We start from the raw sequence: 16,446 nt of genomic DNA, 5'->3' as shown, positions 1-16,446 counted from the left end.
ACACACAGCAGTGTTTTATTGCCCCCTTTAAAGCGGTCAGCTGTGACGAATGTGAAGTAGTCGAGACGCTCATTCTTTCCTCCTCAGAAGAGAGGGGGAGGCGCCGCGAAGCGGTCCGGGGAGCAGATGGCGTCCCCGTCTGTCTGCTCTGTTCAAAGAACACCGCAGGCGAAGCCCCAAGTCAAACAAGACAACCGCCCGACCCGAGGTGATCTCACGGCTTCCATCCTGGAGGCAACGAGATGTAAGGCCTCTCTGGGTCCTGAACCGCCCCGCGGTGCCCTGTAGCCCCGCTGTCGGGGCTCGTCCTGGAATTAACTCATTTGTTATTTTGATCCTTCTCACAGTAGAGAAAAGTAACAGTAAGCGGTGGATTCTTAGCACGATGAGCTACAGCTTATAGCAAATAATTCACATTTTATTTGCATGTCTTCAGCACGGCTCCCGCTTAAAAGACACCTTGGCGTGCAGCGTTCTGCCTCCCCAATCGGGTCGGCTCTGCCTTGCATCGCCATCCTCCGTCTCAGATGACCGGTTGTGTGATGTTGACTTCGCGGGAGGAAGTAAACCGTCCGGAAGTGGAGTCGTGTGGCCATCATCTGATCCCCACTGACGGCTGAGTGCACCAGTGTGTCTAGAAAGAGAGCAGCAAGTGTCACGAGAGTGTAGTGACCACAAAATGATCCTGAAATGCAGTGAAGCTTAGCTTTCAGAGTATGTGGACAATATTCGGTGGTTGAAGAATTATTTTGCAGATGGTGATAATATTTTCTTCCCTTTGGATCGCCTGCCACCCACGTTACTGATAGCAATGATTTAGCACAGGTATGCCTTGTTGCAACTAAAAATATTGTGTCCACAGGGTTCTTTTTGTGTCCAGTGAAATATACATTAGGGCTGCCACTAATGGTTGTCTTTGTTATCAATTCATCTGCCAATTATTTAATATTAGAAACCTGATTTTACAATTGCTTAAAGCCCAATTAAACATTTAATTTCCTTATTTTTCCCACCAAAAATGAAATATTACAGTAAAGTACCAGTAAAGAAGTACGGTACACTGCACAGAATAGGCAGGCCGTGGTAAGAAGTGCAATATAATTCTGTTTAAGCTTAGTTGTCCAGCTTGCTTTTTGAAGTTCTACCCCTCATTAAAGTTTGTAACAGACGCTTGTCAAACTGAAACGAGGTCAGTCAGGGGTCTGCTGCACAGCTCCGTTACTGCCTTCATCCCAAAACATAGTACCTGAACCACGGCCCTTTAAAAGATAACTTTCTTTTGGGGATATATTTGAGTTTTCCTTTGCCTATTTTGTCTGATGACTTTTTTGCGTTCTTCTTGATAAGGGTCAGAGTTCAACATTTAATGGCTCCGTTGTGGAAGTGCAAACCTTTTGCTTCAGCAGTCACGAGTCTATCCTTAATCCCTTCGGCTAAATTATTACGACAATAAGGCGAATTTCAGCTACTCACAATAAATCTTGTGAGAGTGTCTGTGAGGAGATGTTTAATTTAAGAGGAGGTAATAACGAGCCACTGATGAAAAGTAAGGGCACTGAAGCATCAGGGTAAACAGGACCAAGTAACGTGTAAAATACCCATCAGAGAACACTGTTACCATTCAAATACCGAACAATGAGACTCATAGTTATAATGGGTAATGGTCACGTGGTCACAGGTGTCAATGTGGCACCGTTCCATTTCGGTGTGTCAAAGCCTGCTGTGCGCATGCTGCCGCACTGGGGCGGCTGTGACACACTAAATAGAACGGGTCCTCGCATAATTAATCCCGCCTGTGTTTGCCTCGCTATGACGCGTCAAAACGTTATTAACTATAAAACAATAGCTTCGTTTCCTTGCTGGTGCTTCCGCAATGAAACCACGGTGGTCTTTGTGCGTGCGGTTATGCGTTATTCTATGCGTTGTACCGGCACGCCAACTAGACAGCGTTAGCTACGGTGAGCTAATGCTAAATGCAGTTAGCTAGCGTTTATAACATTATGGCTAACGTAACGGTAGCTGCTGCTGATTCACACGTACAGCAGACGCGAGGCAGCATTGACGTTGGCTTTACTTGGAGTCCCGCTTCTGCTCACCTGAAATAATGTAAGTCCAATATAAGTTTTTATTTATTCATTTTATTTCCTTTGCTCGTAGCGTGCTAATAAATCTCCGCTTTGTTTGCCCGCTAGCTTAGCTTAGCTTAGGCAGGCTAGTCGCTTTCTGTGTCTGTTTGGTGGCAACATGTTTTGAAATATCTGGACAGTTAAATGTACTTTTGTGACTATTACACTGTGAAATTACAGCCAACAACAATGAGATTAATTTAAACAAATATATCAAAGGGAAGTGCCAAACTAACGTACCCAAAAAATGGTGGTAAAATGTCCTATGGACTTACATGTTCTAATAGACTTTATTAACATGCATCATACCAGAGTGGAGGAAACCTTAAACAAAAGAAACAGTAAAATGAGCATACTTGAACCACTTTCATACTAATTTAATTGATCTGTAACACCAAATTAAAGTTAATAAGCAACATGCATATAAAAGTACAAGAACAACTCTTTCATGTTTCAGCAAGAAAGCGCGTTGCCAACTAGTAACGTTAGGAAACTTACGTTGTATTTTGGCTTTCTTGAAGAAATGATACTTGACTTTTGTTGTTCCGTGTCTGTACCCTGTAGGGCTAAATGCACTTATTGTAAGTTGCTTTCGATAAAAGTGAGTCAAATGCAAATCACATAAGCGTGGTATGTTTTCCAAACCAAATATCTTACGTTCATGCAATTTCATGAGTGCTGCAGGACACTGGATGAGCAGCGTCGTCATCTTGCCAAGGTCGCGCTGATGCCACATAGAGCAGGCGCCATATTTGAGTTTGATGACCGTGGCATTGGGGCTCACTGTGGGGTCGAGAAGGCTACGTCCCCCGCCGTTTTCGAATCCAAAACGATGGAGTGAAGCAAGATAACGACAGATAGACGGGCGAGTGAAGCCTTGCAAAAATTCCCTTCACTCTTGGTGTGAACGTAGGTTCTCTGCTGACCTGCTTGAGAGAGCAGAAGAAATCTGTATCATGGCTTTTCTTTTTTCCTTTTTTTAAAGATGTGGCCTGTGAAAGGGAAGTTTGGTGTCTCCTGCTGGTTGCCCGCGCGACCGGCTCCGGATGAGCGGATGACTGAATAAATCAGCGGATCCTCACTGACCGTGGAAAATAATTTGTAAACTGAGAGCTTTGACCTCTGAGGCTAGTAATGTGTCTGTAGTCATGGTAACATCAATGGAAAAATCTTCATGCGTATTCAAATGTATCCTCTTGTGCATTTTCTAGATGAATATGGAGTTGTGCAAAAACATCCATCGACAGAAGCCTCTGTGCTCTTTGCACCCTCAAACAAATGATTTGGTGGAAAAGCTCAATGGTACAATTCAATGGTAAAAATTAGGGGTGTAACGATTCATTTTAACGATTCGAATCGCGATTCATGGTTTTCGATTCATGGACGATCTGGGTTAATTTAGAACGATTCGATTGAGTGACTTGAAATCGATTCAGTAACTTTACTGGACAGTGCAGGCAAAGTTTCTGAGATCCCTGTTGTTTCTTGTAAGGAAATCAGGTTTAAATTAATTATGGATATTATAAACAAGCAAACAACAATTAATGGCAAATGTATTAACCTTTTATTTGAATCAAGTGCCATTTTTAATGTAAACATTACACATTGTTTGCATCAATTCACAGAACCCCGGATTTTCAACCACATTGTCGGGTCGCATGTCTTTACAGATAAACTTTGCAATTGTTACTGTGATGTTGAGTTTGGTGCTGGCGAGGCCTGAGGCGTCTGCAGAGCTGGAGTTACCTGCTGCTGCTGCAGCGGTGACGCTGCTAGAGGTCCTGACTGTCGGCGTTGTTTAATCCCACGGCGCCTTAGTAGATGGCCGGAAAGATTCGTCGTGTTTCCGTAGTTTTTTAATTTGTCATCTACATCTTCTACAAACAGCGACCGACTTAAACACCTCTGTGTTTACAAAAGCCAAAATGTTTCCACGCGCTGAATCGATTAAGTTGGTTTGTAAATGTCTCGCTGGCAGTCGTCTCCTCCACGCTGAGTTTTGTTGTTGTTCAGAGTTTCGCGCGGCTGCCGCTGCGTACTGATGACGTCACAGACAGGCAGACTGAATCCAGTAACGTTTAACGCGTCTAAAGTGCTAAAAAACAAACAAACAAACACTCATCCACACAGTTTTTGTGCTTACATCCAATGTGCTCCAAGTATCGATACAAATCGATTATGTTTTAGATTAGATTCAACTTTATTGTCACTGCACAGGGTACAAGTACTGAGGCAACGAAATGCAGTTTAACATCCAACCAGAAGTGCAAAATAGTGCAAAAAAAGTGCAGAGTATGTGCATATGTAAAGTGTAATAAGTGAATAAATAGATATGTACAGTAAGAAATAGTTTTGCAGTATGAACAGTAAGAAATGGATATGTAATAACCGTAATAGTGCAAATGTTCAGTGGCAGTGTGTGGCAGTCAAGCCAGGGTGGAGGGGGGAGTACAGTCACTGAGGGAGATGTGTGGGGGTGGGGGGCAGAGTTCAGAGTTCAGTAGGGTGACAGCCGCAGGAATGAAGCTGTTCCTGAACCTGCTGGTCCGGGAACGGAGCACCCTGTAGCGCCTCCCAGAGGGGAGGAGGGCAAACAGTCTGTGGCTGGGGTGAGAGCTGCGTGCCCTCCGCAGACATCTCTTGCTCTAGACGGCCTCGATGGTGGGGAGTGAGGAACCGGCGATGCGTTGGGCAGTTTTCACCACCCTCTGCAGTGATTTACGGTCCGCGACAGAGCAGCTGCCGTACCATACTGAGATGCAGTTTGTAAGGATGCTCTCTATGGTATATGTATCCTCAGATTCTCTAGAATCTGAGGAGACAGATGGGCCGTCTTCATTCTCCTCAGGAAGAAGAGACGCTGGTGTGCTTTCTTTACCAGCGATGAGGTGTTGAGGGTCCAAGAGAGGTCCTCAGAGATGTGGACACCCAGGAACTTGAAGCTGGCGACACGCTCAACCTCCGTCCCGTTGATATGGATGGGGATGTGAGTGCCAGTTTTCTTGTACCATTTCAATCGATTTGTAATATTGTCGTCCGGAATGCCGATTTGCTGAGCACAGATCGATTCAGTTGGATCGCAGGAATATAAATCGATTCAGTGGATGAATCGTTACACCCCTAGTAAAAATGGACTTCTCCACAATATATCGCAACTAAACCACTTTTAGAAGAGAATAATGATTTTGCAGAATAACTGAATTTATATGCAATGCTCCAAAAAATAAACACTTAAACAACACAATGTAACTCCAAGTCAATCACACTTCTATTAATGTTAATGTTAACTGGTGGTAAACTAGATTCGGCCACAGAGGCTGTTACAACAACCATGTTTGGTCATATGCATTTAGATGCCATTGAGCAATCATTTTTGTTTATTGCGTAAGGAAGCGTGACAGAACTATGCAGAGCATGTGTGCCGACGTCAAGGAGAAACGGGAATGATGACTGGGTAAGATTACACTGGCAGTTCCCTAATCATGTAAATGCACAGTGTATTAATCTACTGCATTGCCTCCCAGTACACGACATGCAGTCTGGTTTCTCTCCCTTTGTACAGGGAAACCCCTTCTGGAGCAGCACGGCATGCGTTCTTCTGATTTGTTTATTTTCGTTTGAGAACTTCATGTGATTGTTCCTTATTTCTGTAAGTGTACCGCTTATTTTCTTTTTTTGCAAAGATTTTATGAACGTCTTCATTTTCTTTTTTTATACAGATGCTGTTTATCAACTTTAATTGGTTGTTAATTTAAGGAATATTGTTTATGAATAAATTAAAACACTTTCATTCTGCACCTTCGGATATTGATATCTTGATGTAATGGCTGTGATGCAGTCCTCATTTGTACAATTGTAGCCACTATGGCTGTGATATCTTTTGAAGAGTGTATAAAAATATTTATATTTTATATATATATAATATAAATATTTTTAGGAAAGGTAATTTAGCTATAGCACAATATGGGCCATTTAAATAATCTAATCTTTGGCTGAAAAGTAGTTTTGGAATCTGAAAATATTACATTTCCTTACTGTCAAACAAACCAGCATGAATAATGTGCGGTCGGCTGCTATATAGGGTTTTTTCTGGCTGTGCTTTTAAACACTGTTCGTTTATCTATAAAAGGACTGAGATGTTCATGTGTGATTTTTATATTTCCAGACTCTTTTCTTGGGAACCACAATGACCTCTGTGCTCTGTAAGTATGTACACTGTTATGAGTTATTCAATGACATCTTTTAATGGTTCACAGGACTATATTCTTCATTCTGACTGTGTAGACACCGTAACATGATAATAGTTACTTCCGTCTTATCTTATCCGAGGGATCACATTTCAGTCTGTCCTCTAAATAGAGAAGTCTGGAGTCCTAGGCTGGGAATTCAACGTGGGAGCCACCACAGGACCTGCAATATGTTTTATTTAATAGGAGCAGACAGTGGTTTTACCCTGGTGGGTCTTCACCAGATAGTCTCACTAAGCCCTGCTAGGGCACAAATAGTGTCTTGTTGTATTAAAGAAAAGCTGCTCTGGAGCCGAGTGTCAGCGAGCATTATGTTTGTTCTCACACTGAATTCCACTCAGCCGCCAAGTTAAAAATAAATAAAACGTGTCCGCTTTCACTATGCGACTCAAGATATTCCTTCAGATTGTGTCCCTGGCGTCCCTTTTCCTCTCAGAATTGACCTTTTTTTGTTCCCTTACACGAGGCAGAAATACTAAATTCTAAAAAGATTGTAGTTTTTTTTTTTTGTGTCCCTCTGTATAAGAGTAAGTGGTGTAAACTGAGTGGCCTCAGGACACTGGATCCAGCTGAAAGTGACACACACACCTTTGGTCCTCTGAATAATGTATCTGCCACTGGTATAATTGGAGTAATAGCGTCTCCTCCAAAGCACTATCGGATGCATATATCATGACCGTTCATTCATTAAGTTGGGATTATCGGGATCGTCTCTGTCCCTCCCCCTCTGTACTAATGTTTATGTTGTGGCTCTGTTTCAGGCCTGTATTTGTCTCCTCCTGATCCTGTAACTAAGCGTTCACTTCACCGCAGCTAACAAAGCTCTGCTGTCTCCGTACAGGGAGAATTGTACAACGACGCGACGGGATGAAGGTGGGGGGCACGTGAGTCACAGAGGAAGCCGCGTTAACTGGTTGATTGTGCAGGAAGACACTCCCGAGGAAGCGCGCCTGTAGTCGGTAATGTAGGCCAGCGGGGTCGGTTGTTATGGTCCTTCCTCGATTTGTTCAGCAATAATGCCCCCGTTAAAGGGAGGATGGGTGAGGCACACAGCTGTTCAGCTGTTTCCTGAAAGCCTGCAGATGTTCGTTTACCACCAGTCGGTCAAAAGATGAAGCGGATTTCATTGTTCTCAGCTTGTCGTCCTTGTGGTTTGTCAGTGCTGGCTTTGCTTTCCCACTTTTTTGGGGTGTTGGCACAGTGTGTAAAAACAATAATTCACCCTTTAGTGTTTTTTTAAACTTTAAAACCCAAAATGTAGAAAGAACTTAGTGGTAATCCTCTCCTTTGCTACAAACGGGGCTTACACATTCAATGAATGTGGCAAAATACAAAAATGACCATAAAGCACTTTCCTCGCTTTTTTACATGCAGTGTTCATCCACATTACCACTCTGGTCTCATTTCATTCACTTAAAACAATGGCATTACCAAACCAATTAACAGTACTTCTTTATTCAACACGTCATAGTAATGTGCCAAAACTGTGGCCATTGATAGCAAGCCAGCTAAGAATATTTAAGTTATAAACTGTTACGTGTCTAAGAAGGCGGTTGCTAACCAGCGGGACTACAAATTTCTTTATATTCTCGTTGTTTATACTTTTAACCAGTTAATATCCTGGTTGGTGGTTTCATTCCTAATAATGCATCATAATTTATTAGCCAACATGTAATTGGTCTTGAATAGATGTGGACTAGAATGTCTCAAAATAAAGGGATCAGTAGCATGAGATGTAAATGTAAAATAGCAGCATGTCATGAGAGGGAACGAAGCATGAAGCTCAACTTTACAAAATCACTAAAACGTCTTTCCCTCCTGACTTCTTTGGCAGCCGCTCTTCCTCCTTTGCCATCGCCCCTCTGGCTTCCTCCTGCAGCTCGAATCTCAATTAGCTGTTTCCAAGCCCACATGTGAGTTTGCAGAGGCTGCTGTGTATGTATGAGTAATTGCAGGGTGGAGGGAGGGTGGGGAAAAACTTGCCCTGTGAACTTTTTTTTTGTTTCTCCTCCTTTTCCTCTCGGCGCGACCCAGAGAGCTTCCACGGCAGCAACTCCTGCATCTCCCTTCCTCTTCCTCGCCTCCTTCCAAATCACTTCGCACAATAGACTTCCTCTCCAAGGTGAGAGGGGGGAGTGGGGTGTGGGGGGTTGGGAGGTAGATACTATTTCTCCACAACAATGGAAATTCAATCTGAAAATGGAGAGGAGGTGGCGAGAGCAGCGTCAGCGCCCTCGTGCTTCGCACCCCGTCGTCCCTCCGTCCCGCAGGTGGAGACGGCAGACGAGCCGGTGCTCAGAGAGGACCTGCGGGCCGCTAAGGGGGTCGAGAGGTTTGACATCCCCCTTGATAACCTGAAGAGGATGTTTGAGAAACCCGCTGTGGTGAACGTGGTAAGTGACCTTCTTTTGCAGTGAATTCTCCCCAGTTAAATGGAGTGTTTGCCTGCTGCAATGCCGGAGTGTGTCTACTTGTAATATATGTATTCAAAGTTTTTTTTGTTTTTTTCCCCCCTTCTAAGAAACTTTAAAAAGTCAGTGAGACGACTGAGGTCCTGCCTCAGGAAACACATCTTGTCTTTAGTGAAAGTCTTTCAGTTTCTCTGTAATAATCTCTTTGTAATGACCACATTTGCTGACCTTACTGTCGACTTATTCTTGGATATAATTGGAAAGCCAGAAAAGGATTTTGCGTATCTCTACATTGGCTTCATTGTGATCCACTCGCTGGAAACTCTTTTTTTCCGTCGTTTTGTTGACACTGGTGAGAGAACCTCCCCGCGCAGAGAGGAGGGCAGCCTTCTTTCCCCGCTCAGTTTTTCCATCTCAACTGGCTTCTCTGAGAGGAAAATCTAAGTCTGTTGGAAGTGAAGCGGGTCATTATGATAAATCCTCCCTTTACCAAATGCCTGACCCACTTTGTGCTCCGACTGTGGTCGGACTTCTGACGAAACTCGCCTAAATGTTCCCGAGAACCACAAGCTCGATTGCGGCGCATTGAAACCTCTCGCTTCATATTATCCCAAACGCACACAAGCAACTCGCAGGAGCTGATGCATTATGGGGAATGTGGTTGAATGTGCCGGAGCCCCCGGTGATACAGACGCACACCGGCTGCTGATATTCAACACCCTGTTATTTAAAGCCTATTTTTGGGGGGGGCTTCATGGTAAAGCAAGACTTCCAAAATAAGTAAATGTAATTGGCACATCGGCTTGCTGCTGGAGCTCCGACGTCAGGTCAGAGACCAGACGTCAGGCTTCTCACAGATTACTGCTTAATCATCCGCATCGTTTAAGGTCTCGGAGGTCGGTGTGTTTGGTCTGCTGTGGTATGAGCCGTAACGCTCTCAAAAGATAAGACGTACTTTGAGCTTTTATTGTGGCGCTTTTGCGTTCTAGTGTCTGGCGGAGCGTTGGGTATAAAGCTCCTCGGTCTTCGGCTCACCAGAAGGAGAACGTTCTCAGCCTTTTGACCATCTACAAGTCACTGAGCCGTTTGTGGGCTTCAGTGTTTGTTTAAAGGAGCAATTTGGTGTTCAAAGCCCTTTTGACTTGTGTCAGATTTGTGGAACGTCAGACGATCCTGATATTAACGCTAACGTTTAGCCGGCCAGCCTGCAGAGTGGTGTAGTATTGTTATTTTTGTTTCTTTGTTATTGTTTTTGGTCACAGCTCCCATTAGCAATGTTGGGAATGGCTGTAAAAACCTTGTACGCTACCAGCTCAGCACCAAACATCAGACTGGCACAGTTGGATGCTAACAATAGGAGCGCATTTAGGCGCTTAAAACAACGTGCGAGATATCAGTGGTACGTTTACCCCTCGTTTCTGCCGCCCCCCTGTGGACAGATTCTGTACTGCCTCTTTAAGTGAACAATGTGGCCCAACCAGATAATTATTTCATTATTATGCATTCGCTAAAACCACTGATGCGGTTTGTTTTTTAGAGGTCTTAATCTGTTGAGGTGTTAGTAAAATATGTGAAAATTCTGTTACTTCTTACCTTTCAGGAAACGGATTGTGGAATACATCACTTTTCCTGTTTACACAAAAAGCTGGTCAACTTCAACAGTCATTTCCAGCCGGCTCACATCTGACATTTTATTCTTCTTCGACTTCCAACTTGAATCCTCTCAAGGGAGAGAGAATCTTTTTATGTGATATTTTGAAATAACAAGCTGTCCAGCTGGTCCAAATGTTAGCATGACACACGCTGGCTTTGGAGCACATGTTGTGTCTTGGCATTGTGTCACGAGTGCTTGTACGCTCTCATCTAGGAGCCTGTGGTCAGAGCTAATGGAGCATGCGGGCAGCGTTCCAGATTCCCAGATGAGGACCAGAGCTCTGCAGCCGGCTGCTTATAAAACGCGACCTTGTCTCTAACTCATCTGAAAGACCGAGCTTAATATTTGATGATTCACTGTATTTTTCTCCCCGTGCCCCATTTAGTTTATTTAACCGGTGCGATGGGATTGGACAGCCAGCCATAACAATGACTGATGGATTCCCGCGTGGCCGCTCGGCTGTGGCCAAAATCAAAATGAAAACCCGCTGTGTGTGTGTGGGATAGAGAGAGATGGAGGACAGTCCGCAGATGTGTCCTGATGCAACGGTTTGTATGAGTGCAAAGGGCGTGTTTTTTTTTTTTCCTTCCTCTCAGCTTGCGTGTAGCGGGGCCCGATCCTCGAGGGACTCGGCCTCGTGTTTAGGATATCTGACCGACCCTCTGGTCGTGACCGGGCACACGAGGGGAGAATGCAGTGATGTGTGTGTGCATGAGACAGACGAGGTGCTACAGTGTCAGGTCAGATCATGCACGGGAGGGCGTGCAGAATTCACACGCACATACATAGGCCTACATGCATGAGCACATGAGTAGGCCACTTCGAGACTGTTGCCATTTAGAAAGCCCTGTTATTCCACACCAGCTCATTAAAATGTCGAGGCGAGCATTATTAGTTGAACCACTTGAATGCTGCTAACAATCCTGTCTGTGATGTCCCCTGTAGGCCAGCGGGTGGTAGTGTAGCACCTGTCCGACTGACAGGCTTTAAAGCAGGAAGGCTTGATGTTCTGCTCTTCATCGGCTGCTTATTGGAGTGAGACAATGGCTAATCACCCCGTGTTAATTTCTCCTCATCTCTGACGGCCGTAGGCGTCTCAAACAGGCTTTTCCCTTGTCTCTCAGCCAGTCAGATTTCTGTTTGCGTAATTGGCGTAATATCTAATTCTGACGGGTTTGGTAATTTTAAAAGGATTTCACAGCATGGGGTTGAAGCCGGTCACACCTTGCTAACAGGATAACATGAAGTAGGGAAAGGGCAACTTATTTAGCTGGAGCACTGCTGTCTGACTCCGAGGTGACTCGAGGTGGTACTCGAGGTCTGAAGCGTTGCCTCGGTTTTATTCTCATGACTCGTGTCGTCACTCACTCACTCGTTGTGTTTAGTCACGTCTGAAAAAATAAGCGCAACAAACGAGCATTGAATTTAAAAGGAATGAATGAATGGGGCTTTGATTGCTTCACTTTAGGGTTCGCCTTCATCAAGCTTTCTGACCCAAAAGTGTGAAACCCTCGTGGTTAATTGAGAACCATTTTCCTCTCAAACAAACACACCAAACAAATCAGTCAATGTCAGACGTTGAATAAACTAAAAGCCATAATGTCTCTGCGAGAAAATGATCCAGACGCCGTCAAGTCGGTTCAGCTCATAAACATTCCGCTAACGTTTACCGGGCATCTCCCTTCGTCTCGCTTTCACAGATTCAAATCCTTTAATGGAGCCGGCCTGTCGTGACGACGTCGGCGACTTGTTGCCGGTCGCCTTGGCTTCGAGAATCGTTGTTCGGTGCTCCGCCGTACACGGCTCTGAATCCCCCCCCCCTCACCCTCCCTTCCCCGCTGTTTGCTTTTGTTTACGGATTAACTCATTCAAAGTCTGCTCTGCGTCGATACACAGCTTTTTAGTTGTTTTTTTCCCCCTGAGGTATTGAACGCGTACTCACTCCTCCGTATGCTAATCCCTTCACTAGCCAGGTAATGGAAGCACACCTGCGGGCTTTTGCTTCCATACAGATTGTTGTGTGACTCATATCATCTTTTGTCTAACGCACTTTTGACACCCACGCCACCGACGGCAGCATGTGTGCTCCACAATTAGCCGAGGGCCTCAAGGCGCGCGTCTTCAATCATTCACCGCGGCGCCGTGTCGATCCAAAGGTTGCTCGGCGCCGTCGCCGCCATTTTCTAGCAACAAAAAGAAGAGGAAGCGCTCTTCATAAAAAAAAGCCCCGCTTCCGACTGGAGAAGAATGACATGCAGACGCAAAGGACAATGAGGGGACGGTTTAACGAGGTCCGGTTTCTCACTGCGAATACTTCAAAAGGTGCTTCTTCCCCGGGGGAGCACTTTGTTCACCCTGGGGTAACAACTTGGGACATTTTTGAGTTTCCTCTGCATTATTTATACGATAGAAACCGGCCCCAGTGTTGCCGTTTACTGTAACACTTGCTGTACCAACCCTGCCGACGCGTGTTAGCGTGTTAGCATTGATGGACGGATGGATGAAGCAAACAAAAGCTTCTGGTCATATTGGAGCACTTTGTAAATCGAACAGTAGTCGAAGCAATTTAATTTTAGCACGTTATTAAAGCAGAAATGCAGAAAGTCGTTACTGTTATTCTTCATTTTCATCATGTAGCTAATGTAGCTAAGCCTAGTGCACAACTGTGTGCAAAAATAACTAAAAAGGTCCGCCTTTTGACACATTACCTCATTAGTTTAATATGTATTGGCTAAAAATGTGTGTCAAAATAAGTAATGTCACTGGTTACATTTTCGTGTTTTTTTTTTTTTACTGAGTGGTCGGTAATATCCCCCCCCCCCCCCCCCCCCCATCACTAGTGTCCTCCTTTTAGACGTGAAGGAAATGGCCACCCTAGATGGGAACGTCATTGGCTTGACAGATATTTGGTCATCGTACAAAAGGACCATCAAAGTTATTACAAGGGGAAGATTTTTAGCATCGCTTTATTTTATTTTTTTTGTGGGGGAAATGATTTAAGTTGAATTATTGTTTGTTAATATTAATTTATAATCAATGTTTAGTAGATTTGTCATGTTTGAATGCTTGCCTTTAAATGTTTTGGACAGTTATCGTTAACAAATAATCGGGATATATTAATTGGAAACACAGATTTTACATGTCTCTTCTCCTTAAAGTTGGTAGCAAATGAATACCTACTCGCGGAGGACTCCCTGGGAATCGGGGACGCAAACAAGGACTGTCATTGTGTTTTCATCTTTTATTTGAGCCGAATTAATTAGTTGTTTGGTCTAAGAAAAGAAAATCAACCAGGGTTCCTCGGAAGCCAAGATGACCTCAAATATCTTGTTTGGTTCAAAATTCAGCGATATTCTGTTTCAGGAATTGAATTGAGGAATCATTGCAGTAACTCATTCAACAGTTGTGGTCACACTCAAACTTATGAGTCAGCCAATGAATCAAGTCGAAGGGATTTATTTAGAGAATCCTTGTTGTAGTGCAAAGCACCGCGAGGTGAGCGGGGAGACGTGCGCATCATCCACACGCGTGAGCTCGCGTTACCTATTCGCACAGTTATAGACCTAAATCCCCAGAACACGGACGCCGCATGTCACCCGCCACGGGTTCGGTGTATATTTGGAGGGACTGAAAACGGAGCCGGACCCCGAGCCTCTTCTGAGCCGGTGTGTATTAATAGTAGTAGCCGGGGATGTTGGCGATCGCTCACTGAACATTAAGAGGCCTGATGAAAGAGACTGAAATGTGATTTACATTCAGCGAGCACGGGGCCATATTGTGAGCGGGAGGACTGGCACAGCGGACGGGAAGGCAAGTGAGCGAGGAAGATGAAGACGGATAGGGAGCGATGGAGACTCCGGGTGACTCAGCCGGAGCGTTAAGAGAGAATCAAAATGGAAAGCTGGCTCGTATTTTAGCAGGTGACGCCGGCCGCAGTCTGATTAACAAATTATATTCATGTCTCAGTAATGATGGGCTTCATCAGGCCCCACTTCACGGCTGCACTATTTTATTTTTTTACCCTTTTCTCATTTTACTCTTTTCCCACAGCTTTCTTTCCCTGGAGACGAGCACGTGTCTTTCTGATTTCAGCTCTCATTAAGAGCCCCGATAATCAGGGGAGAGAGACCTGGAATACACAACGAGGACACTTAATATGTCTATTCACTTCTATTACACACACGCATCTATTCATTTATTTCATCCTCTTAGATCTACTGTCGTATGTCACAATAAACGGATGTTCTCACTCAAGCATCATCCCATAATAATAAACACACTGCTGCAATTTCCATCCACCTGAGTGGCCACTGTGAAATACACAAACGTCTAATACCACGAGTCTGCTGCATAAATCTAGCGCACCTCCAGCCTGCATTAATGGTCTGCTAATGGGCCAGTTAATACTCAGCGGTCGATGTGCGCCGCGAGTTCCTGCAGCCAGGCTTTGAACCTTAAAACCATTGGACGTCTGTCAAGCTCCACTTTATCGGACGCTCGGCAGATCTGGGTCAACTCGGTCATTAGCAAATGAAAGGGCCCAGGTTCCTCCTTTTTTACAAGCCTCCGTACCAGAGTGCCGCTGAGCAAGACACTAAACCGCGAGAGGCACCCTAGCCCCCAGATCATTACATTACAGGTAATTTAGCTGACGCTTTTATCCAAAGCGAGTGTTGCAAAAGACCCTTTTTTCCGTGTAGGTCGGTGAAAAGAGTAGAAATGATATTTGGTTTTTTTAAAACGTCTTTGTTGCTTCAGGTGGCCCAAACAGCAGATGTCGTCCTGCTGTAGAACCTCTGGCATGAGAAGTGCTAAAAATGAGAGCAGGTTTTTGTCATAACCGCCAACCGCTCCAGTGAAGCTGCTCGGAGGCCACCAGACAGCGATGGTTGTGCTGGACTTCAAGGTGTGAATGTATGCGGATGGGACCGTAGAGGGGAAGCCTGCCGTGAACACACAGCCAGAGCCCACTCCTGGGGAGATGTGATGGTCCGGTGGTCGGCTGATACGTATCTATTGAATCCGTTCTGGGTGGATTCACGCACACGGGAGGGATGATGATTTAATTGAATTCTTTATTACTTTGATGCCAGATATTTCAATCAATACTAAGCCGTGGGTGCTGGATTTGTGCGTTCTACTGCTTTTAGCAGCTAAGCTGTGGGGGCCTCGGGGGACAGGTGCAGCCTAGCCGGCATGTCACGGATGACACCAGGCCGTCATCAGGCGAGCTACGAAGAGTCTCAAAATAAACAAACGGGAATAAGATATGTGGGGCCATCGTTAGGTGTTCAGGGGCCTGCGTTTTATTCAACAGCTTAGTCTGAACACAACGTACATTATGAAAACTGCTCAGTGCTGCATGAAGCTGAAAACAGTCTAATGTCAGAGTATAGAATTCGGCTGAAATGACGAAATCTGGATCTTCGGGCAAACTTGGTCAATATGGAAAACCTGCCAGTGGAGTCACCGAGCTTCCGCCGCGCCGCTCGTCCAGCGGGATCCGCGCTCTGACAGGACGGAGGCGAGGAAGCACCAGGCGGCCTTCCCCCCCCCCCCGACGCGGCACTGGATGAAGACGCGTTCCAACAGAGCTCTCCTTTGTTGTTATGTTGAATTTTGTTTTTAAAATATCCCCTCTGTAAACACATGCGATCACGTCTCCCTTCAGTCGAGCTGCTGTTTGCCTGCAGGCTTTTCTCCGCCACGCTTGTTTGCTTGTTTGGCCTTTTCAGTTAATTCCCAGCATCCCAACTGGCTTTGGTGGGAAATATCAAACCACTATTACAAACGCGAGAGACCCTCCCACAGCGTTTTCCACGTACTTTTACTCTTTCCCCCCCTTTTTTGGCTTCAGATTTCCTTCATTCGCTTCAATCGGATCTTGGATGAATCTTGATGAAATTGCTCTCTTGTTTCTTGTTCTTTAAGCCGCTCTGGATAAAAGCGTCAGCTAAATGACATGTAATGTAATGTGATCTCTTTCGTACACCGTTTGTAACTCCTTG

At 44.9% G+C, this 16,446-nt stretch overlaps 1 protein-coding gene across 1 annotated transcript in view; it reads left to right on the top strand.

Annotated features, from left to right (window-relative positions):
- The first annotated feature begins 4,974 nt into the window (after positions 1–4,974).
- Positions 4,975–16,446, top strand: part of xirp2a (xin actin binding repeat containing 2a) — a 44,610-nt gene continuing 33,138 nt past the window's right edge. The window contains exons 1-5 of the mRNA XM_078102154.1: positions 4,975–5,775; positions 6,292–6,328; positions 7,215–7,332; positions 8,208–8,286; positions 8,408–8,766. Of these exons, the coding sequence (XP_077958280.1) occupies positions 8,554–8,766 (213 nt within the window). The 5' untranslated portion in view covers positions 4,975–5,775; positions 6,292–6,328; positions 7,215–7,332; positions 8,208–8,286; positions 8,408–8,553. The remainder of the gene's footprint in view (positions 5,776–6,291; positions 6,329–7,214; positions 7,333–8,207; positions 8,287–8,407; positions 8,767–16,446) is intronic.

The sequence above is a fragment of the Gasterosteus aculeatus genome, chromosome 1 (genome assembly GCF_964276395.1).
Source record: "Gasterosteus aculeatus chromosome 1, fGasAcu3.hap1.1, whole genome shotgun sequence".
NCBI lineage: Eukaryota > Metazoa > Chordata > Actinopteri > Perciformes > Gasterosteidae > Gasterosteus > Gasterosteus aculeatus.
The sequence above is the reverse complement of the archived record's forward strand: the minus strand, read 5'-3'. Positions and strand labels throughout refer to the sequence as shown.